This window comes from Symphodus melops (assembly GCF_947650265.1).
Source record: "Symphodus melops genome assembly, chromosome: 1".
NCBI classification, from domain to species: domain Eukaryota; kingdom Metazoa; phylum Chordata; class Actinopteri; order Labriformes; family Labridae; genus Symphodus; species Symphodus melops.
The window spans coordinates 37026291-37051526 of NC_136691.1; the positions used below are offsets into that span (position 1 = coordinate 37026291).

Here is a 25236-nt window from a genome sequence, read left to right on the forward strand (position 1 = left end):
TCTTTATTATTTCTCATACGTCACCTTCAGTTAACTAATGACAGAAACATTTAATATTGTAATTATTGATAAATGATTTTGAATGTGTTGCATTTATTCACTATTCCTTCCCTTTATTTGGTTGTCATCAAAGCTAAATAGTTCATTTAAAGGGATTTTTGTTGAGTTGAACAATGATAATAATTTTTAACACAAAAAGTAATTCCAAATGTTTGGTTTCGAAAATGCAGTGAATGCTTTTCTTCTTTCAAGGGATTATCTTCAAAACATTCAACACAGTTTTTCAAAGTTGGATCCCAGATGGTAACAGATGATACATTATGAAATGCAGCAATAACTAAATCTCTTTATCCTGTGATGTGGGGATCTCCCCTTCCCTTCTGTTTCACTTCACACACGGGCCACGGCCAAACATCTTCATGTGAGCTTAAGCTGTGCAGACACATGAGGAACGACTTAAACGGCTCGGGCCATTTTTAACTAAATTAAACTTTCTGCTCCAAATGTCCCCGAGAGAAATGCACACACAAGCATCTGTGACCTTCTCTGACTGGGGATGAGCGCCTGAGAAATCTTAAAATCTCCTTCCAACCGAGGACCATTTCGTATCTCACCCAGAGGTGCTGAGTGGAGAAGCGACACAGAAACAAAACAATTGGTTTGGCCTTTGAGAAAACTTATGATGCTGAACAGTCTGTGATGCCACAGCGGGATACATGAAATTTGTTGTTACGTGACTGTTTTCATCATTAGCAAAAACCTCTGAGCTCAGGAAAGATTTGCAGCCCTTTCATCAGACGATCATGTTATTCAGTGGATTTGTCTAAGCAGAAATAATGTTTCCTCTGACACAAGGAATGAGAGGCTGCAGGAGGCCAGGAGCATGATTTTAGGATGTGTGCCATTAACAACAAGCGTACCCGCTTCTCGTGTGGAAGGCATACATTCTTTTTTCTGCTGAATAAATTGCATGTGTTGCAAAGCTTTGTGGTTGAAGTAGTGAAAGATATTCTAAATACATCTTGATAAACATTGGAAATAGTCTTTTTTTTAACCTTAAAACTCTGTATAACCTACTTCAAGTTTCAATCCACATGTTTTTTCCTCTGTGTAAAAAAAAAAAACAAGGACAAAAAAAACAACCAATAAGAATTAATCATTCAATTTGGAAGAAAAAATGCAGAAAATGTGAATTCTCAGCACAGCAGCAATAAAAAAAAATCCACATCATCAGACATCTGTATATGTGTGATTCTCTTTAGTCTCCATGAAATACAACTAAATATGTTTTGTGCGTACTCAAAGTGAGTGTATGTTCACATATATGATTGCGGGTGTGTCATTAATAGGCTTCACTTCAGAGAAAAAAGGTAGAAATCCTCCAGATGTTTTGCAGCTGGGAGGATCTGGTAGTGAAGATCTAGACAGCATCTGTCACAGGCGAACATTTCTAATCTGTCCTGAACATTAGGCAGAGAGCACTAAAAACCCATCACTGGCCGCATGTGCTCGCCACGGGCTCGGCAGACAAAGTTCAAAATGAAAACGAGGAGGGGGGGGGGGGGGGGGGGAGAGAGAAAAGGGTTATTTTATCTACATTGTTCCTCTGTAAAATAAAGTTTAAATAAGTCTACTTCTTTAGGCAGAGAGTGCTAGCTGCTGAATTTTTGGAAAGCAAAAAAAAACAACAACAAAAAAAGAACAGCTAACAGGCTAACTGAAGTTTTAGGAGCAGAGCGCCTGAGGCTAAAGAGCGGCGCTTTGAACTCGAGGTCCAGCAGAGCTTAGTGAGGTCAAGATCTGTCAGACGGTGAGAAGAGCTAACATCAGAATGTTCTGGACAAACATTTTCTGCAACAACAACAAAACTTTCTACTTCGAAACTAAAGACAAACCATTGCCATTGAAGCGTTCTAATGTACGTTTTTGTTACTTGAAATTAACCGATTTAAAAGTGAAAGGAAGTCTGTTAGGGAATATTTTGAGCTGAATTCAATCCTTCAGAGACAGATGGAACTCACTGTTTCTTGTTTTTTTATAGTCATGGCATACAGCATCATTTATTTCTGGAAATGTAGATGATACTGTTGCTATGTAACTGCTGTAAATCGGGAGCTCACTATGTCTTAAGCTAACATTCTGTGGAACTGTGGGAATTGCTCCAAGCTGACCTTGATGGTCTCTAGATATTTCCCTTCCTGGGTTCATGTGCCTAGTTACCAGTTGGTCAACCTCATGCCCTGTGAACTGACCCTGTCCTCCCTCCGAGGTTTGAAAGAAAAAGAAACCTAATCCTCCAGGGAGCGCTCCGACTAACAAGAAAACTGCTGGTCCGAATCTCTCAGAAGTGCTGTGTTTTCCCACTGGACCACTTTCAGCTTAATAAACATCTTAACTAGCTAGAGGTCCCACGGGGGCTGCTGGGAAATCCTCTGGGCAGCCAGAGCTCAGGAGTCGGGCCTTTATTGCATCCAGGTGGCTGTTAAAAAATGCTGGCCGGCCCTAAATGTCCAATAAAACGCAAGTGGCACCTTCGGGGGTGGACAGGGTCAGTGCACCTGTCTGTGGACGAAAGCTGCACTCGCTCCCCCCTGTCCACTTAGTTTACAGTCAAACACTCCGGAGTTGTGCCACCACCGTGCCCATGGAGGCATTAGCGTTGGGGTGTAACTTAGGAAGAAACAGGCACACAATGGGTTAGAAGGTGCTGGAGCTATAATGACCTCATGGAGACTCACAAGAATTACAAGGCAACACAAAACAACTACGAAGACAAACAAAGGGACCACAAACAAACAACAAGATGACCACAGAGACACACTTAGAAACTACAAAAGAAGAGAGCCTATTAAAATAAATGCAAATGGACTACAAGTAACAGCTAACAAACCACAAACGCAGATACAGAAACGACTACGAAGACAATAAAATGCCAATAAAGACGATTAAAAACAACAACAGTAAAACATTTACTGCTGCAACGTGACTACATAGAAAAGAAGGACAAAAAGAATGATTATAAAAGTTACTCAAAATATCAACAACTAAGAAGTGAAAAATACAAATAATTGTCAACTTAGAGACTCAAACAAATCAAGACATTTATAACAAATTTGATGGGACTGAAAACTAGAACGTGAAGACAAAATGAGTCACACAAAAAAAAATAATGCAAAAAAGATTTTTTAGGAAATGTAAAATTAACTTTTCCAAAATAGCAAAGTCAGGGTGCTAGATGGTCTTTTTTAGGTTCATCGTGCGCAGCGACCACGGATTAGAATCTGACCTCTTCCGTTTGCTGCATCTCATTTTCGACTCTCTCCTCTCAACAACTCAACTGTCTCTCTCCCGCTGTCTCATTCAATAAAGGCAAAAAGGCCCCCAAAAAAATGTAGTGACGACAAAGAGACACAAAACGACAACCCCGAGACAAACAAAGAGAAGCAAAGCAAACAGACACAAATATATATTACAGACAAAGGACTACAAAGACGTAAAAAAAAAAAAAAAAAACTCCATAAAGACACAAGATACCCATAAAAAACACAAAGACACCTCATAGAGAGACAAGAAAATGACTAACAGCACACACCTTCAGGAAATACAAAATAAACAGAGAGAAGTGACAACAACGTGACTTCAAAAAATCACACAAAAAATGAAATGCTGCAGAAAAAGCACAAACAAAGCACCACAAAGCACCTACAAAGCAGCTATTCTGTGTGTAGTTTCTCTGTCCGTGCCCTTCTCCACTTTATGTGGGCAGGAGCGCTTTGAGCTGTGCTATGAACTGCTCGGGAGCTCATTATGGCCACGGACAGATTATTAGACAAAAGCAGTCAAAACATAAAACATATATCTAAACATCTAAAATATATTCCCAAAAATGTAAATGACTTTATACATGAATCCTAATTTCCCTCGAGCAGATCATTGAACGCTCTCTCCCTGTTTTACTGATTTTAACTGGTGATTTAACGGAGAGACTGGAGATCAGTCCCTGTTTGTTTATGACTAATTCACACGTATTTGAACAGTGGCAGCAGCCTCCCTTCATCTGTCCGGCCTGCCTGCTGTCCAAAGGGAGAGCTAATTGTCCCACAGGTTGTGGACGGATCTGGACGGTGTATTGGGCCTTTGATCTGACTTGAAAGGAGTTAATTGATCTCTGTGTTACAGGCAGTGTTGGAGGGAAGTAAAAAAAAAGAGAGAGAGAGAGAGAGAGATGCTTGCTGGTCATTCCCCAACATGTGCAGAAATATCTGAGAGAGAAAACTGAGAGAGAGAGAGAGAGAGAGAGAGAGAGAGAGAGAAAGCGAGAGAGCAAGCGAGGGGATGAAGAGAGAGATCACCTCACACCCAGCTCCATCCCTGCTCAATTACAGTAATTTGACTCACATGGGCCGGCCGCCGAGGCAGAGGAAGAGGGGAGGAGAGCCGCTGTGTGGGGGAGGCGAGGGGATCCCTGCTCTGGGAGATCACTCATCTTACCTCAGGCTGAGGTACGCAGAGACAGATTTGATGTGCGGCTCCCCTCGGAGGGCAGCCTGGGGGCTTGTTAAAGTGGCTGTAAGGAGAAGACCACACGTCCAACCTCAGACTTTAAATCTCAGTGGGGCACTCGAACATTTGATGACGTCAGTGTGGAAGGAAGAGACAAAAGAATGCAGCAGGTAACTGGTAAATGTTGACTATAAGTTTCACTGCCTCAATTATTTGTGTATTTTCACTTGATTTTAAAGGAGTTTTACAAAGTGTATCCCCTTTAAGGTCACAGAAAGTTTAGCCTCTCCCAGCATGCACCGGGATGAAAGAATAACCTTAGGAAGCACAGATTCTGTTTGCCGGTTGTGATTTAAGAAAATAAAAATCCAGTGAAATGTTTTTTGGGTTTTTTTTTGTTTTGTTTTGTTTTGTAACTTTACATGTTCTGTCAGTGTGATTTGCTGCATCACCTGCCTGTGAGTTTGTTTGGGTCCAGGTCTGGTCTGGTCCTGCTTTGACAGGCTTCCTGCCTTCACTACTTCACCTCTCTGAGTCTCTGGTCACCCTAGCTCAGGGGGAAACAGGGCTGTCAGGGGGAGAGTGGCAGGCTAAGCCTGTCTTAACACAGCACCTCAAACCACCTCATAAATACAGGCTTCCTTTTCCAATTTCCAAGCGGCCCATCCACCTCTGTCTACATGCTTACACACTGCTCCATGTCATGTGCCGGGGTGTGAGTTTAAAAATGACCATGGGACATCTGGCCGACTCACAGAGGGTGGGGCTTTGATGTGCTGCTCTGCAGTTCAGCTCAACATCAACAGAGAAAAAAAAAAGTAGACTGAGGAGTCTGAAGTAGGCCCGGAAGGTCAAAGATAACAGGGAAGTAAAAAGATGCCTTGAAAAAAAGACACAGCACATATGAAATGATAAGTGAAACAAAGCAGCCCTTCACTCTTACTATAGTTCAAACAGCTGCTAAGGGAAAATGTAGTTGTTTCCATTTTAATTGAAAGTGCGGTCTCTCAAAATCATCATTATTTTCCATATCATACAGCAGGGAGAAAGGGAAAGTGAAACCATGTGAGGCACCTTTTTGATGGGTGCTGCTGGGCAGGACTCATGAGGGAGTTGTGGTTCTGAGGGCTTGATTGTTCTTTGCCCATCTGGAGAGTTCGGCTGCAAAGTTTCTGATACCATGAATGCAAAATGGCTCCAGAGCAGCGTAAACAGGGCATGAAAGGGATGAGGGGAAAGGATGCCTATTAAATGATCTAATCATTGGTACAGTAAATATTTATTTATATATATAGATTTGATAATAAAAGGAACACATTGAAACTGGTAAAGCTGGAGATATGTTACTGCATTTTAAAAGTTGACACTTCTGATGAAAAGAGCAAAAAACTACAATGAAGTGTTTTAATAGAAACTTAGTGTTTAAGCCCCCTGCCTGTCTGTGGCATTTATCTGAGGCCTATTTGTTCCTCTTCATGGCACGATTACTCTAAAACAGACACGTTCGGTGGGAAGGAAAAGCTTAATTCAGCTGGGAAATGTAGTTTTTAGCAGAAGTACTTTAACAGGATTAACATGCATTTATTGGGAAGTATTTATTGAGGACTATTTTTTAGCTACAGCACATTTATAGCAGAAAACTTCAGAATGTGGGATGAATCCAAATTAAACCAGTGTCTGGGTTTTATACCTTATATATGGTGATATTTCTCTTTTCATGGGATATGTGATGTTCAACAACAAGTTTTGTTTACATTTTATACTCCATATACCACTGCTACATATGTATATATTGTTCAGATTTTTGGGGGCTTTTATTGTAGAGAAAGGACAGTGGATAGAGTCAGAAATCAATGAAAGGAGATAGTGGGGAATGACAAGCGGGAAAGGAAGCACAGGTCGGATTTGAACCTGGGCTGCCCAGTTATATGGCTGCCTGCTTTGATGGGAATGAGAGCACTAACCCCGAAGCTACAGGGGATTCCTTCCCTACATATTTTTAAATAAATTCCGTCTCTGCAAGGGATTTGAAAATGAAAACATCTTAGTCATCTTGTTAAAGTTTGAAGACATGCAGTAGTAAAGTTGCCGCAAAGTATTTTCTCACACATTCCAGTTAAAAAGGGGATCAAATCTTCACCTTTTTTTTTTTTTTTTCTCCACTGTTTGTGTGAGAATCTGTTTACGCATGTCATACTGTTCATATGCACTTTCGGCACAGCGGGGAGGAGTGCTGCAGCAGCCTGTCACTGTGCTCCAGGGCATCACTGACACAAGTGTCACCTTCATGAACGAGTGTGAAAGCTGCTCCCTCTGCACAGGATGCTTCAGACCGTCGCTCTGACTCCAGCAGCAGAACAGAGGAGTTTGCGCAAAATCTCGCAGAGGCTTGTCATCTGTTGTTCGCTTCATTAAGCACCTGCGAACACCAGGAGCCATGAAGACACTTTGGTCAGGAAAATAAATAAATACCTGCACTGTTAGCGCAATCCACAACTTCACAAACTTAGCAGGAGAAGAGTCTAATTAACTACAGGCACATTAATCCCCATTAATTACTTTCTAGTACTAATTACAACAGGAAAAATGTGCAAATGGAATCTGACAATTTAATTAGCTGCAAATGACACATGTGAGCAGGAGTGAGAAAATTGTGATGTTTTTGGTGTGTGTAAATCTCGCTGCTGAATCTGGCTTCAAAGCGGGAGCAGAGTAGTTTTTTTAAACTATACAGCTATAAATGGGAAAAGTACATTTAAAAAGCTGAGATTGAATGTTGTGTTCTGCTTCAAACAACCTGGTGTGAATGAGCGTCTGGGGTAAAAGGCTCCTGCGTCTCATTGCTCTGCTTGCTGTTGCTGCACGTTGCTCATGATGAACTCCGTGACGGAACGATGCTTCTGCTGGAAAATAAACATCAGAGGAGCTTGTTTGTCCTCCATGAATGCTGCTCACTGTCAGCACAGCCCTGTTACGAGCAATCTACTCTAAGCATGATGCCGTTCATTTCAGCACTTCTCATCTGATTAAGATTAGGAAAAAGAAGTCAAGTCACTTTCAAAAAATAAATTAAAACATTTTTTTTAATGTAATGTCAATAATTGCACATTATCGGTAATACTCCTAAACAATTTAAATAAAATTTTCTTCCATTATTTTACATCCTGGAGTTTTTTCTGAGTTTCAGACGTTGTGGCTATTCATCTGTGTCTCTGGTCGTAAATGTTGGAAAGTTACACGGCAACGCTCCACTCTGTGCTGAAGTTGTACTGAAACTGTAAGAGGAGAAAAAAAAGAGAACACATTTAAATGCAAATTAAAATTTAAAACACAACAAATGATTACTATACTTCAATAAACAACAAACATTTTATAGCAATAAAAATAGTCAAATATATACATGTTTAAAATGTTGTAAAAAAATGCTATCACAACTATTTAAACCCGTTTCTCACCGTTCTAAGATATATAAGATCGAAATAAATATTATGAAAGTAATATTGTTATGGTCACATTTTAAAACTCCAGGAAAACAGTTGACTCGAAAATACATTACAGATGGAAGACCAGAATGATGATGTTGATCAGGAAGTAAAAACACCTCCCCCTTGTGGCAGATCAGGGACATTACTGTTTTTGTTTTTTAGAAAACTTTTCAAATGCAGGAAAATTAGCTTTTTTGTTTCAATGGTATCTTTTTTTTTTTTTAAATGCAAAGTTCCACTGCTGTATAAACAACTGAAATGTTAAAGCGAACGGCCAATTGAGTCTTTTTTTTTTGGGGGGGGGGGGGGTAAAATGGATGTAAACCATTAGAAGGCCAAAAGTGATAACACTTTACTTTTAACCTGGATACAGACCGAGAGGCCAGGATGGGATGGATCAAAACTAGCAGCTGTTCAGTGATCTGGTGATCAGCTACACTCATCATCAGTTCATTGGTCCTTAGCAATGTCACGGCTAACGTAGCTCTATATAAAAAAGATTCCTAAATTCTATAAAGAAAATTGTTCAAATGTTTTATCTGGGAAGAATCATATTAATTATATAGGATTGTAATCTTATTGGACACTACACTGACTTGTTTTCTTTTCATCTGATGAGAATAAAAAAACGCAAATAGAGAAAAATATTGATGATTTAATGGCATACTGTGACCTAATCTAATCCATTTTCCAAATTCTATTCAATGAATCTAAATGCTAAGGGTGCAGTATGAAATAAAACAAAGCTGCTTTCACTAATGACACAGCAATGATTTTTTTTATGGGTAAAGTCCAGTAAACTGTGTGTCACAAAGTGAAGCTCATTTCACAGTTCCAGAGTTGTAATACTGCAGGGTATCACTAGGTGATGCTGTTTGATCACTGAACAGCTTTCCAAATAGCCAACAGAGGCTGAGGAGCAACAATGGCTCCAACCGGCTTCTCTCCATCAAAACACCACCTTCCCTGATTCTCATCTGCTGAAGGAAGAGCAGCAAGTTACCCGAAAAGCTGTCACATATCACAAGCCAGTTAGTTGTGAAGAAATCCAGCCCCCCACCACACAAAAATCCAGTGCCAACATCTGGCACAGTAAATAAATAATCCTGTGTGTACGTGCATATGCATGAGTGTGTGTGTGTGGATGATGGATGGGGGAATGGGGTGTTATCAGGGAGAGCATGTATCAATGTCTGCCAGTTTTACACACAGGCTGACAGGACAGTGACACACTGGAACATGGGCGGCAGTCACCTAGACGAGCCCGGCTTCATTTCCTGTCCCCGCTGCACTGCCAAAAATATGTGACATGTTGTCTTCATTAATTCCACCTCTATTTGGAGCTCTCCTTCTCACACCTCACACATACACTACTGTCCCTCCATACATTCACATAAGCAGGCACAGGAACAGACAGACACACACATACAGATAACTTCCTGAAAACACTGAAAGCCCATCATACATAGGTGCTAATGAAAATCTTGTCATGTGCGCGCACACACACACACACACACACACTCCACTCCACCCTCACACACAATCATTAGCCAGCCGCCAACAACATTTCTCAGCAGAGCAAACTACATAAAGACGTCACTTTAAATCGCTTACTAATTAACACTTAAAAAGACACAAATTAGATATGCGTGGCTAAAAGCAATTATAATATCCGCAAGTTTTGTGAGTCATTTGGGAAATGAAAAGAATGCCTAATTGCTGGAACCAACATCATCCGAGACACGGCTTAAGTGATGCCTGTTAGGAAATGGTCTTATCTACAACTGTGGCAGTGATTACAACAGTTTTCCTCAATTACATGTGCATATGTATAATTTTACAAAGCACATCTCTTTCATGAATCCATATTCTGAATGGCTCTGGAAAGGAGGCGATCAGGTTGCGAAGGCAGAAGGTGCCTCTTGTTTTTGAGGATGAGAAGAAAAGCACAAGAGTCAGGCACAGACAGTGACCTCTTCTGGACAAAAGGAGGAGGGAAATATCAGCGCTAGAGATTCTTATCAAAAAACAGCATCCTTCCTTAAGTGACATTCACTGACTTTTTGTTTGCTGCAACTTCATAAGATGCCTGGGCAGACTGGACGATGCATTTAAAATGCAATTTAAAACCAGCTTATTATGGATCTATATTTTGTTTCTTTCTTGTTTCATAACACCAAGAACAAGCTGCCACTTCCGCAGAAACCTTCTGAAAGGAAAATGGACATTTGAAGTGCTTTTTTTTTTTTAGTCTGAGAAAAAGGATAAAAACTACACGGAGGAGAGGAAAAATATTCCTCCTTTTCTAAAAGAAACACTTCTGCTGTCCAACATGTTTGCGAGAACATCTCTGACAATGTTTCCTCCTCTTGTTCTGGAGACATCATTGTGGTCTCATAATAAGAGCGGAGAAGTAAAAATAACACAATGGTGAGGGATGTTTCCACTTGGAAACTAATTATCAAGCTAAGCTGTGACTTCATCCTCATCAGCCTGGCCCTACCATTAATCTTGTGCTGTCGTCCACTTCACTAAATCCTGTGTGTTACACTATCTCACATTTACTTCATCAGCTCCATGCGCGGCTGTAATTAATGATTTCTCATGCCCCCTCTCCTTCCCTTCCACAGCTCAGCTCACCATGTGTCCTGCTGCTAATCACACTCCGAGAAGAAAGGGAGGAAGGAGAGGAGACGAGACGAGACGAGGGGAGGAAGGAGGATGAAAAAAAAAAAAAAAAGAAGGAAAAAAAGACAGGAGCATATAGGATGAGCAGCCAGCCTGTCTCTTACTCCTGGCAAAACACACACGTACAAGTACACGCCATTAATACCTGCGCTTGACAATGAGCTTCATTCAGATGACCATATGACAAGATGGCGACTGGGTGTGATTTGGATAGTATGTGACAGAAGACAGAGGCAGAGTGCAGAACAGACACCCGGTTTGATGAGGGAGTGTTTGCTCTGTAACACATCTCAAACCCAACAGCACCTGTTCTTTTACAGTGGTCTGTCACTTCCTGGCAGTTCTGATACCAAGATACCGTGCTAATGAGAGAGAAGGGGGGTTGTCACTCTCTTTAAAGCACACACACGAAGACACACACACACACACACGCACGCACAGACTTTTTCTTTCCCTCGCAAACACAAGAGCTCAAATGACGGCGCTCCATGCATGTTTTTTTTTTCTCCCTGCGAATGCCTGCAGGCTACAGTGTTTCATCAGGAATGAGGAGGACTTTGTTGTGCTTTTATTTGCTCTTATGATCTCTTAACTTTATTTTTTTTTTTTCCCTACTGAAGATGAAGCTGTTTGAAAAAGTTAAACATGCGGTGTCTGACCAGGAAAGCCCCCTCCAGATCTCCAGTACTGCCTTGTAGATGCTAGATTGAGCTGTTTGAGAGAAGTATTGGGGAATAAAAGTCAAGTGTTTTGGAACCGGAGACGAAGCTTTTAAGAGAGAATGGCTGCCTCGCCTGGCCATGCTTTTATTCAATTGGGGCTTAGTGGAGCCAACAGGGCCTCGCTGTCTCAGACACTTAATTACAACCCCAAGACCGTTTGCTTTGCATTCTGGGCCAGCGGCGTCAGCGGCAGCCGAGCGTTGCAGCCTCTACTCACTTCCTCCTCGATCTCTGCCAGGGATTTGATCGTAATGCCCATTAAATTGACTTGCTGCATCTGAAATCAAAAGCAGGGAGAGGAGGGGTTGGGGGGATGGAGGAAGGAAAAAAAATACACACAAGAAACATGGCGGTTAGACTCATGGCTAAGTAAGCATGCTTAAAATCTTTAATCCTCTCCCTCTTGGTGTCAATACAAACGGGGCTATAGTGACAACCACCGCCAGCCAGCCAAATGGACTGCATTGAGCCAGCTCTGCCTGACTGCACGCATTCATCACACAGTCATGAGGAAAGGAGGGAAAGGAAAGGACAGAAGGAAACGAGAGGACGTTGAAGTAAGGTGGACGAAGAAACTGAAGGCTACACACTCAAACAAACACGATGACCATAATGAGGTCCTTTCTACACCACCGGTTCCAGACCAGTCAGCTGCCACCATCAACAGCTATCATAGCCCGGCTTTTAATATTTGTTATAAAGCAACAACTTAGAATCTAATCAATACTTCTTAAAGAATGATTACCTCATCGGGTTTTCTTTCACAGAACTTCTCAGAGATCACAAAGGGCACATCATCCAGAGCTGCAAAAGAGTAAAAAACAGTTTAAAGTTTATTCCGTTCAACAACAACAATAACAACAACAAAAGAAATATTACTCCCTATTCTCGATCCTTCGTATATCCACAAGAATAAACGTGGGTTTATAATACAGCGAAGCTATCAACCTCCCCAGCCTCCCTGACACCTCCCCTCCTTCCGTCTATGGAGGGAAGATGAAAGGCTTTTTTATTCTCCGCTGTATTTGAGCACCTCCGCTCTCTCCTCCAGCTCAGCCCTTTCCCAACCCCTCCTCCAGTTTAATTACTCTTGATTATTCCCGATTCTGTCTTGTCTGAGAGATGTTCACCTCTGAAACAAAGACACACTCACACTAGGCAGAGAAAAGCGGAAAGAAGAGAGACAAAACATTCACCAGATATCAAATTTGCATTAAAATAAGCCACACTGTTCAGCGGGCAAAAAAGTGGATTGAAATGAGGACTTGCCAAGAGCGTGGTGGTATAATTAGCATTTGACCAAACAAACGAGCTTCAACAGAGCTATAATTAAGCAGGCCTGTAATTAAGTGTATGCCCTTTATCATAATGATCGTGGTTAAAATGGTGTGATGGCTGCCAGTTGATTATTAATGGTGTAACCCTGTGCTGCATGCATCCTGCACTGGAATCAAGGTGTCACGACTGTCAGGCTAGAGAGCAGCCCTTTGTTTATAAAATACATTAGGGCCCAAATTAACACAGGGTGACAAGGGACACAAAGCCTCTCGTTTCCTGACTGAAGGCAAAACTGCAGCTGCTCGGCTTCATTAAAAAACTCCCAAATCTAGACGCACAAAACTTGCTGCCGCTGGCTTCAACGTGGGCCCCAAATATCAAGAGGCCAAGCTTCCAACTGGTGTTCTTTTACCCACAGTCCTTCAGGCAGCTGGCACAGGGAAAGGGACCCATAAATGTGAGCCAGAGCTATTCATGAGTCATCATTTCAGAGCAGACACCCTTTTCGGTCTTAACTGTACTCAAAAAGGTTTTTAAAAAATCTAAAATATCCCACACTTTGATACTTGTGTGACCTGCTTTGCTTCTATAACACAAATCTATGGTTTGGAACTTTCCACATCTTTTTCATCAAAGCGTGACCATCACCCTCATAACCACAGGAAAGCAAAGTTAGCTTCTTGGCTTCAATTCATCTCCCAGAGCAGAAATGTTGACATTACAAGAGTCTTCAGCCACGCAAGCAGCTCTCTGGGGCCTCACTGTGACCTGAATAGTAGGATCAACATGCTAACATGCCAACATGTTAGCATGCAGGACCGTAGCCTCTTCAAATGTTTTCCTGCACACAACCGAAGTCAAGTCATGGACATGAGCTTGTTAAACTTCTGACTACTCACACCTATCCATTCACACACTGATGGCACAGGCGTCAATGTAAAGTGTCCACATTCAAACAAGCAAACTGCAACAAGCTAGCAAGAATGACTTCAGGTTATGTGTCTTGCCCAAGAGATCATTAAACTATGGCTGCAGGAGCTGGGGATCAAACCCTCGACTTTCCAATTGGGAGTCGAAGGAATCTGGACCACACCTGCCCCTCAAATAGTTGAGAGTTATAATGCCCATTATGTGTCGTCCTCATTGCAGCACAATGAAAAAGGCATTGGGCAACCAACTTAAACACAATTTATCTTCTAAGAACCATGAAGGTCTGCATCATATTTTACAAAATAATAAGCTGTTGAGATAATAGTTTGTGTCAATGTGGTGAACCAACCAATGGACAAAAAAACTGACCTTAAGAGCAGCACAGCAATCCTGTAACACTGCTGCAAACATGGCTTAAAATGTTCAGAGTGTGTGATTCTTAGCCTCAGCTCCCTTTCCAATCACCGAAGAGATGTGTTGCTATCTCGTGCAGCAAGCAAACCAAGGTGATTGGGTGAGTACAGTGACTTGTTTAAGCGCCTAAAAACAGTGAATAAACATGCAGTCCTGTGTCGCTGGGAGCACCAAAGCCCGGCAGAGATAGGCAGAGAGAATACATTAAGAACCAAGAGCTGGCTACTGGAAGCTGAGATTGTAGCTGCTGATGGATCTGCGTGGCACGGACAGATGAATTCACATCGCTGAAGGCCACAGAGTTTCTCTATTGCTCAAGGATTACATTTAAAACCAGATCTCACTTTGTATTCCTCCACCATCTATACTGGAGCGGCTATCTCCCACCCAGACAAATGGAGAAGCGCCGGAGATGACTTGTTGGTAAGAAATGGAAACCATGGAGTAATACAAAAGGTGTAAAGGGCAGCAATAATGTAAATCCAATCTGCTGACCAGGAATCCCACTATGAGGCATGTTCTGGCAGCTCAAATGGCCAGGCTACAGTCCATTAACTCATGACTGTATTGCAGTGCAGGGAATTGGGTACTTATTTGGCTTTGGAGCCAGTGAGTGCAGTCAATATGAAAACACCTGGCTGGAATTTTGGTACAGCGACTACGATGCCCATGATGATGATGATGATGATGGCGCTGAACGCAGAGGTGGCATTAAGTAAGGAGGACCCTGTGGCTTGAGTGATTGTAGTGTAAAGAACGGAGTCAGCACAGGGCCCGTGTGGATCATTGCCTTATTAATGGCTCCGTCAGGTGCGATGAGCAATGGCCGCATTGTCATCTGCAGCCCCTGGGCACAGATGAATGGCTGTTTCAGGGCGGGAAGGGCTCTCTCGTACGCTGGGCTGAGCACTAATCCCTCACTCTTCCATTGTTGGATGCACTGTCACCCAGGACTTCGCAGACGCCGTACATTGCATTTTCCAGGGTGCTAACAGACACGGCCATGCACTCAGGCGTACACACACGCATACACATAAACCACACCGAGTTGTGCTTCGACACTGACTGATGGAAAAATATGCGTGGGTGATCGAGCATACCACATATTACCTGAACCACAACTCAAGAGTAACACTTTAGGAATGTTGATGAACTTTTATTTTACACTTCACTAATCCAGCAGAATCGCAGCGATCTCTGTCGGGGATGATTACATGGCTGATTCTATGTTGCACCTGATTTAAGTGAGAAAGTCACAGTCAGGGCAATAATCTACAAGCGCAAACAATAATCTAATGCAAATATTTACTCAGGATTGCATTGATTTCTGTTAATAAGACAATAAGACATAAGACATTTTAATAATTAATTCACAAATCAGCTGAAAAGCAGCTGAGCGCTCTATCTCGATCCCGCTGTATGCTATATTCCAAACAATTGGATGTTGCATTTTCCTCTTTGTGTAGCCAGGCTAGACAGTGCAATCCCTTTTCCTGTCGGTGTGACTCTCAATTTGAGACGGATTCTTTATGCAGACCATGGAGATGCTATTCTAGTTGCAGACCCCGCTCTCTGTCACCTCTGCAGATAATGGTGAGTAGATGAACAGAGAGCTGGAGGAGGACCCCCCATGCCCACTCAGCCCTTAGCCCCACTCTGACATGAGGAATAGTGCCCAGGCCTGACAGCATCTCGGAGACATATTGTAGTTTATTTTGTCGCCCGGGCATGCCATCTGTGCCATTCCAATAGAGGGTGTGTGTGTTCAGGCGGCTGCTAGAGAGAGGGCGCGAGGCTCTGGGTCCCTCAGTAGCTCTGCAGCCGCGGCAGGTCATTAGTCAAATTGCCTAATGAGAGAGAATACAAATGGCCCCCTACCCTGACAGGAGGAATTTTGGAGGTGTCAGAGCTCCTGACCCGTGCTATGAGAACAGATGATAGCGAGTTGCTATTTTCAGATTCTTTTAATGACTACGGCTCTATGAAACCCATTCTTTTTCTTTTATCTTTTCCTGCTTTTTCAAGCCTTCTCGACAGACGAGTGAAGCAAAAAAAAAGAAAAAGAAAAAACTTTTCAACACATTCAAAATCTTCCTTGCAAAAGTGGAAGTGTTACTTTTGAATCATTTAAATGTTTACTGGAGAGTGAATTAACATTCTATAAAGCACACAGCATTGATTCTTTAATAGATGACGCACTCAAATTATGTTGTGTTTCTGATCATTTATTTTTATCGGTTTCTGCGGAGCTCCTTTCCACAGTCTCAGTGGAGTGTGTGCAGACATCGTGTTGCAACCCTCCCAACGCAGCCAGTTAGTTTATACTAAAATATTAATTTCATCTCATCCGAAAGTTCAAAAAGTAAACAAATTTAAATGTTTCTTGAAAGGTTAGAGAAGTATGCGATACATCCAGTGAATAAATGTGCTGATAGTTGCGTGCTAGTCTGGGGCTGCTCGACACTCAAACACACTTAAGGAGATGGTTTATGGACGGACAGAAACTGTAGACGGAATACAGAAGGGAAGCTCTAAGGGACTGCAAAGAAGCTGAATTATTTTACATAAGCTTGCAGCTTGTTTACTTTGATACATATTTTTGAAAATTAAACATTATTTTGACTTCAAAGGTGTTTTTTCTCTGATTTCAAACTGATTTTCAAAATGTATTAAATGGCCACTCAAACCTTGCTTGAATCTGAATCCTTTAGAGATTTCATTCATTTCAGGCTAAAGAGTTAAAGTCCGTATACTAAATTAAAGATTTAAAAAATGTACTATCTAAAGTCAGAAACAAAAAAAATATTCAAACAGAAATTGGTTTACTAAAAAAAACAAAAACAAAAAACATCCCCTTTTTTGTCACCACAGGAGTGCACAGCAGCAATCCTATGTAGAATGACCCACTTACTTTTCCATCTGTGACAAGCACTCCTTGAAATCTGGTGTGGGTCGGGAGCCAAGAGGCAGCCCCAGTCGGGCGCTAGTCCATCAGTCTTCCAGAAAGTGGGCAGAGCCAGAAACACCTACAGTGAGTTGGCCACAAACACCGCTGCATAAGAGAAACTGCTCTGACGAAATGTCTACATGTGTGATAACTTCCATCAGATCAGCAGTACTGTAAATGCTCTGCACACACAGTAAGTAAAAGCTCTTTGATATAGGTAGCAAAATGTTGATTTTGTGCAATTACTAAACCTTTCCCAACCGTTATTAAAAGCGGTACTGGAGAATAATCAGGAAAGCCTCATTTGCTTGCTCGCTATCGAGCGCTCTCATGAAATTAAATGGACAATCAGACTTTAATCAGCAGCACAGAGTCTTTTAAGACATTGCTATGGCACTGGCATTGATCCCTAGCTGTGGCTGCTGGTAAATGTGCAGCAGAATGTGTGTATAAATGGGGTACGCCTCTCTGGACAAGTGTAAGAGCTGGCAGAGGGCTGACAGTAAATTGCATGTGCCGGATGGGACACAGCAGAAGGCACAATTACACAAATCCCCTCTTAATTAGCGGTTCTGTGGGCAAACTAACCCGTAATGATGCGAGGGATGTGGTGAGCCCCAGAAATCCTAACAAGAAACACTCACCAGCACTGGAGACCGGGTCGTATGGCCCCGCTTCCCCTAAAGTAGAGACTGATGTGAGATCTGTTTTGATCGCTGCAGCTGTAGGAGACGATTCCAGGGTCGTCCTGCTCCCCTCAAACCCCATCGCACTCGCTGAGCTGCTTGCCCTCTGGACTGCGGGTAAAGCAGCAGGGCCCTGTGTGGTTTTGGGTGGCGTTATTAAGTTCTCCATGCTCACAGTACCAGGCAATGTAAAGTGGCATCTCACACAGTGAGTAATGAACTGTGCCAGAGTGGAAGCAGGAGGGATGACAGCCAAAGAGGCCTCCTTGGCAGCCACTAACCTGGGCATTCACCAATTTATCATCCCCTAGAACCAATCCACCAATGCAGCGCTGCCATTTGTCATTAATTATGCTAATAAGGACGCCATTACTCTCCTGGTGGAACAAGCCACTGTTATTAGTATAATGCATTTACAGTTTGATATATATGCATTTGATCATTAGTTGTTTGTGGATTAGTGGACATTGAAAATATTCTTGCCATTACTTTAATAAAACTGTTCTAGGATGCACTTAAAAACATTTCACACTAAAGAGTAGCTCAGGACTTTTCCGTACACACTAATTGACTATTATAAAATGACAGAGCAGCTGTACAATTATCATGTGCTATTTCTTGCACCCCGACTTTAAAAAATGCCTCATCTGTGTTGAGACGCTGATGTGTTTGAACTTTTTCACAGCACACTTCATGGCTCTAAGCAAACCAGTCTGAGCAGAACTATTTAATATAGCTTCTGGGAGCCCCAGATGCCCTTTTCCAAAACGACTTCATTCCCAGAAACTCATTGTGCTTTCTAAATCACACCACAGTATGTATTAGAAGATCATTAATTACAAACTTAACAAGTCAGCAGAGCCATTAAAAGATCTTTAAGGCATATTCCACCATAAATCTCCTTAAACTATATTTAATGACTGGAATTTTTGTGAAATATTTTTTATCAAGTTCTAATTAGATGTGTGATAACAAACCCTGCTGTACACGGGGCAAATGAGGGAGCAGTGACAGGCCCATCCATTGAGGCTGTCCACGTCTGGACACTGAAACTAATGGAGCACTGCCTCTATCTCAGGGATGGATAGAAAGCAATGAGGGATGAGACTCCAGAGTCCAGTCTGGCCTGCAAATGCAAAGCCATTTAAAGTCTCTTATTTGACTGTAATAAAAGTCCAAAAATGCCCGAGGGCCTACGGGCTCCAGTCAAAAATTCCATTACGATTCATTCAGGATTGATCCTCAAATACCTAACGGCACCGTTACAGGATCGATCATGTTTTGAAAATAACCAAGACAGTTAAATGGAATTCTGAAGTGTCCGTGGGATAAATGTGAACAGGATTTTATCTACAGGGTGTTCGTAGTATTTTTTGACAGAGGAGATTTACTATCTTTATACTGAATAAAAACCAGATTTTGATACTGGGGTTGGCTGTAGACGACAGTGTTCCAAATGCTTTGTTAACGGTTCCCTTGAAGATTAAAAATGTGTCTTGAATCGACAGAAACCACTTGACACTTTATCTATTGAACTACAACTAATTCATTACTTACAGTAAGTATTCTTTTCCTGATTTAATGTAAATACATTTCTGTCATTGTACTTTTCAGGGAAACAACAGTGGGGAAGCAGACGGTTAGGGGTTTAAAGAAAAGTGTTTGTTAGCAGGTTTATGTTGTTATTTTGATAGCTACAATAGTGTAGTTTATATAATGCTACTGATGTACATCTGCTCTGTTTTGTTTCTTAAAACACCAGAAAGCATTTTACCAGGTTTAACTCAATCCATTAAAAGAACGAGTTACAATGAGGAGAACAATATTCAGAATAACGTCATTTTGCTAATTCATTGAATTCAACAGTATGGAGAATGTCAGGAAACTGACTGTAAATCTCACACAGTGGTTGTTTTGGTCTTTATGCCACATGTCTATGTTTAAAGCTTGTGGGTGTGATTTTTTTTTGTTGCTTTTTTTGTTTTAATTAAGTTAGGCACTTTAAAAAAAACTTTTTTCTTCTTCAGCTCAAACTAAAAAATACGATAAGAAAAATGCAAACACTTTGTCATATGCTGGCCATTAAATTGAAGAAAATTAAACCAACCTTTGTATCGTTAGTTGCACTAAACAGTTTGATGGTTTTGTGAGTGTGTTTGTGTGTGCGAGAGAGAGAGAGAGAGAGAGAGAGAGAGAGAGAGAGAGAGAGAGAGAGAGAGAGAGAGAGAGAGAGAGAGAGAGAGAGATGTAAATACTATTCTCCTACTGAGCCCCCCTCTCCCTCTCTGTTCGCCTTTTGCTGACCAGGGGAATTAAGAAGCAAAACGTGGGTTTTAAGAGCGTTCCTTTCATGTCTTGATGTAAGCTTTGGCATTACTTCAGACATCAAGATCGGCCTCATAGAAATCCCATTCCATCTAAAGTAAAAGCTCGGCAGTAAATCTGCCCCATACTCCCCCATAACACTTCCATAAATGATTCATTCAGCTCAGTTTAGCTGATGCAAAACAGAATGTTAGTGAGTCGTGGATGGAGAACGAGCTGCAATGGAGGACCAACCCGACTGCTTAGTAATTTCATCAATCTCTGCGAGGGAAAGAGTGGAGAAAAGAGAAAGAAGAGAACAGCGTACACTAATAAGAACTTTTTTTTGTGTGCCAATCGAGAGGTCGTGTTTTTTAATCCCTCAGCCTAAAGAATTGTGTTATTCTAAAATATAACCCCGGCGGTGCACAAGCGGTTGAGATCCATCAGGTTTTGAGATAAGAGCGGGCTGATCTCCTCCCTCCGCACATCCTCGCCCAGAACTACACGGAGAGATAAGATGGAACTTTTGTTTGAAACCTGATGAGAACCCTCTTAATGAAAGTGCGGCGCCAAAAATAATCTTTTTTCTCCATGTTAGTCAATCAAGAAATGGTGTAGTTGGGGGGGAAAAAAGAGGAGAAAGAAAGTAATTTTGCATAATCAGCGAGCACCATCTGGAACAATTAACCAAATTCCACAGAACTCAGAGGATCAGTCATATTGGCTTATTAAAGATCCAGAATTATACAAGTAATAAATCCTTGGAAAAACGAAGCGTACCCCTGCCTGTCACGACTATTTTAACTTCAAATACAGTGGAATACTTGATAAGGCTGAAAAGAGGAGATTAATATATGCAAATTATGTCGAGCATTTAAAAGCCCCCCAACAACTGTCTCCTCTTTTTTTCCTGTCTCTTATTACGGGGCTTTATGTTTTATTCATACACCAACTCACCTGTCATTTCATAAGCTCTAATATTATGAGGGTATTATTAAACAGCATAAAGTGGAGCTTTAATTGGAAAGCTCCATTGCATTTTCCAATTATTTGCAGCAAATTAAAAGCAGATGCACATAGTTTAATAAGAATTCCAATATTGTTTCCTGAAAATCAAAAATCACTGTCATTCTGCCAAGATATTTTGCAAACCCAAGTTAATTTTGAGCCTCCTATTTTTCCCCTCCTCCTCTGAAGGATGAACTGTCTCGCGGCTGTTAATTGAAGTTCCTCTAATGGATAGGGAAATAATTGCTCTCCATATTACGTTAGATCAGGGCCAGTGTCAGGATTTATTTTTGATTAATGCCATAGATATGTAAATGTATAACTTTTTATTACGTTTACCTTTTTATCAGGTGGATGTCTGCTGAATGCTATATGTTGTTCTACAGCAGATGAAGGGAGACTGCATGGACTGGACGTCTCATAAGCCTATTCTAGAGCTTTTTCTTTTTTTTTCACCCCAGACTTTTGCATTTATTTTTATCAAATGTATTTTAGGCACATTTCATGAATGCTAGTGTAATTACCTTTAAAAATATCCTGTTTTCCCGTCAATGTACGAATAACAGAACTAATTGGAGAATGGACTTGCCGTGAGTCAAAGCAACGTAGTGAAGAAAAGCAGAAAAGGGTTTGGATCTGCGCTGAAGACTTGATAACTTTTCCAATGAGCTTGAACTGTCAAGTGAAGGAGGGCTGCAAAATAAATGTGGATTAGTTTTTAATATTCTGGTAATAAATGTCAAAGCGCCTGCACATCACATGTGTACATGATGTGACTGCAGATGACAGATTTCCCAGACATGTTACCTCTCCTCCCCTCAACTCGCCCGCTTTCTTTTTTGTCTTTGTGTGTGTGTGTGTGTGTGTGTGTGTGTGTGTGTGTGTTAGGGTTTTTGTTTTGTTGGGAAGTGACGGAGGGTTTAATCAAGAAAGCAGGCAATTCATCAATCCTAAAGAAGGCGCCTGTACAACCCTGACAGAGCGCACATGGTTTTAGACCAACTCGAACCTGGCCAGCTGTCAGCCCACACACACACACACACACACACACACACACACACACACGTGGGTGCATGCAGCCACCCACGCAAACACACACACACATGCACCAGAGCTACCACCGCTAACAATTAACACAAATAGGCTGTCGGCTACGACCTCACACTTGGTCTGCAGGCTATCACATTGTTAATGAAGGGAAGTTGTGTTCTCTCACATGCACAGCGTGGTGCTGTGAGGCTGACGAGCACACACAATCTCCAGAAAGAAAGCCAACAACTAACTCCATTATCTGCATTTTTCTTTAAAACCTCATTGAAGGGACACATGAAGGTAAATGAGAGAGGAAGTGTGTGTGTGTATACAGGACAGTTTTTCTGCAGATAAATGATGACTGCTGGCAGCGTCCTGTACAGTATGTTCATGTTCTTCACTGTCACTCAGACACCGTCCCAGCGGAGGAAATGCACACCCAGTGCCACAAAGCACTCGGCTGTGTGTTAATGTCGGCTCCTTCAGGGCCACACTCTGCACAGTTGTCTTGACTAACTTATAATATGACTGTCACACCAACACAATGATGTATTAATCATTTTTTGGGGGGCAATTAGTGAAGGAATAATTATTCTGTCAGTTAAAGCAGGGTGAGGAATAATCATTCAACCTATGTTTTTATTTTGTATTGCTTCAGGCTGTTAGTTTTTATCTCAGGTTTCAGAAAACAAAGAGGACAAGTAACAGCTCCGTACTTAACAGTCATTTTTTGAACAGCATACTTTGTCTTGTGCACCTCGGCGTTGTGCGTTAAAAACACAAGGTGGTGTAACGTGGCCATAGGCTGGGTGTGCCTGAGCTGAGCAGCAGGAGGAATCCTCGCCACATGGTGTCTCTCTCCAGCTGGATAAAAACCTGCCTGCCTCCTTCACCTCCTGCGGATCAGACTGTCTTTAAGACTCGAGCGTCTCAGGCACAACTCTGGCTCCATGTCTCTGAGGCTGTCACGGCTAAGCTCTGCTTCCGAAAGAATTAGCCTTTCTTCTGTTTTAGTCCCGGAGCATTGTGCTATTAGCAGAGTTTCTCCCTGACAAAGAGAGGGGAATTCGTCCAGTGCATGCTCGGTACATATGTAAGTATGGCATGTGATGGATCATCTTTGACAGCTGTTAAATGTTCTCTTGAGTGTAATGCGGCGCTCCTCTGGGAAGTCACGCTCGCTCTGATAAGCAAAGCTCTGTACAGTATGCATCAGTGAGGGGATCTAGGCGGAGAGCGTTTGTAGATCAAGTACCACCGCAGCTGCCTTTATGTACAGACGGAGGCGAAGCAAAGCATTCAGTGTACATAGAAAGCACAAGAACAAGCACTTGTCTTTTCCTCTGAAAAACTCTGTTTATCTTCCAGCAAGTTAGTTAAAAGTCAGAGATCTTCTGTTTAACCCTTCAAAACAATAGTATGCATCATCAGACTAAAATACAAACAAAGGATGAGTGTTCATTCTTTTTGCAGCTAAAAGCAAACGAGCCTTTCGCTTCATCCCTTTATATAACTGTGGTAACGTCATAGTGTAGATGTACACGTTGTCTACCAAATCAACCGTAACAAAAATAACCTAAAATCAAAACGATAACCGTTAGAGCATCACTTATACAACTTTCATGGCTCATACAGTGGGTGGGACAGATTTGAGGAATATGAAAATGACATCACAATGAGTAAAAACAACAATATCTGAACTGTGTTTGTATTCCACGTGAAACCATCAAAATGACATTGCAGACAGTGTGTAAAAAACATAAACATGTACAGAGATATGATACTTTCTGGGGATGAAGGAAGTGTTTTAATTTCAGTTAAAAATGTTTTAAAATGTTCATAAAGTCAAATCTGGTTGAATTAAAGACTCTCAGTCTTAATGTTTCTTTCTTATCATTGTGGGTTTTTGGTTTTTTTTTTACTGACATGAGATTTCAGCCTGGGTCGTAGAGCATGTTAACATACTCCAGGAGGACGTCACAAGCTATATTCTCAACATATGCATTGGAGGACTCTAAAGGACTCTACTTCCTAAGGTGGGGTTTAAAGGGTTAACTCACTAACCCATTCACCATTAAATGACTTTATTCTTGGGTAACGTTTACCTGTCAGGGTGTAGGTCCCACTGCTCTGGTGCTCATAGTCCGGCCGGCTCGTCGTCCTCCTGTTAGCAGAGAGAAGTAACAGTTGATTAATTCTGTTTTATTTTAATTAGACTTTAAAAACTGTTTTTTTTCCTATTTGACGTGGACAACTTTTTCCTCCAGACGAATCGCTCGGCCTAAAAACATAAAGCAAGACCCTTTATTTATCATGGAAGCAGGGAAACTCCCTCGCCACTCAAAGAGACTTCATCTGTGTGTCTGAAGGCAAAACAGGGAAGTGAAATATCAGGATGAATGTATTAAAAGAGAAATATGGTAAAAAGTTAAACCGTGCCTCGGCTGCCCAGGGGCTCAAACAGACCTTTAACAGGAGGTTCGGAGCAGGATCTTGTTAATTCTGGAGGAACTAAGAGATTCCATTATTCAAGGGAAGTCTGTTTTCTCCCCCCCCCCCCCCCCCCCCTCCCCCCCCCCCCTCCCCCCCCTGCTCCGTTTCATGGCCTTGTATTACAGAAAACAGCACAGAATGCACTTTGTGGGCAGTTGAAGTTAACAAACCATATAAGATTGAAATCCTCATCAATCAAGCTATCATGAATCACACCCTGTGACTCACCCCTACGGATCGATAAATCCACAGCAAGAGGGGGGGAGAGATTGCACGGCTTCTGGAGCGCTGCATAACATGACATGCTCTGAAGGTAAAATGAGCTCGGGGATGGCATTTTAAAACAAATGAACTCATAACGATAATGCAAAGATGGCGATATCATTAAAAGAAAAAAAAGGGGGGGGGGGGTTTGCTTTGAATGGAGGATGAGCAAGCGCTAAAGTTTGCAGTTTAAACAAAGACGGAGGCGGACTATGTGAAGAAAGAACAGATTCTGAGAGCGGAGCAGGTGTGAAGTAACAAATAACGAAGTGTGTGTGTGTTGTGCATCATGTTCTGTTTGTTCCTGTTTATGGATAATGTAATAATTCTTTACTTGTTCGAAGGAGGGTTAAATCAAAATTCCTCAAATTTAAGACTGAATTCGGATCTGAATATTCCAGGTCTGCTGCTGTGCATGAGTTGTGGCGTTCAAAGCCTTATCTCTTCGCATGAGATAAATAAATGCAATAATTTCTATC

General features: G+C 41.7%; 1 protein-coding gene across 4 annotated transcripts in view; it reads right to left on the bottom strand.

Annotated features, from left to right (window-relative positions):
• The window catches only part of LOC306822240 (multivesicular body subunit 12B-like), a 123021-nt gene that overhangs the window by 80114 nt on the left and 17671 nt on the right, over positions 1-25236 (bottom strand). For 3 of the 4 annotated variants that reach the window (XM_079341119.1, XM_079341118.1, XM_079341120.1), the window contains exons 7-10: positions 24106-24164; positions 12144-12202; positions 11616-11675; positions 7571-7778 (exon numbers count right to left, since the gene is read on the bottom strand). In XM_079341119.1, coding sequence (XP_079197245.1) covers positions 7737-7778; positions 11616-11675; positions 12144-12202; positions 24106-24164 — 220 coding nt within the window. In that variant the 3' untranslated portion in view covers positions 7571-7736. Of the gene's footprint in view, positions 1-7570; positions 7779-11615; positions 11676-12143; positions 12203-24105; positions 24165-25236 lie in introns of those variants that run through there. The other variant, XR_013778874.1, reaches the window with a different exon arrangement.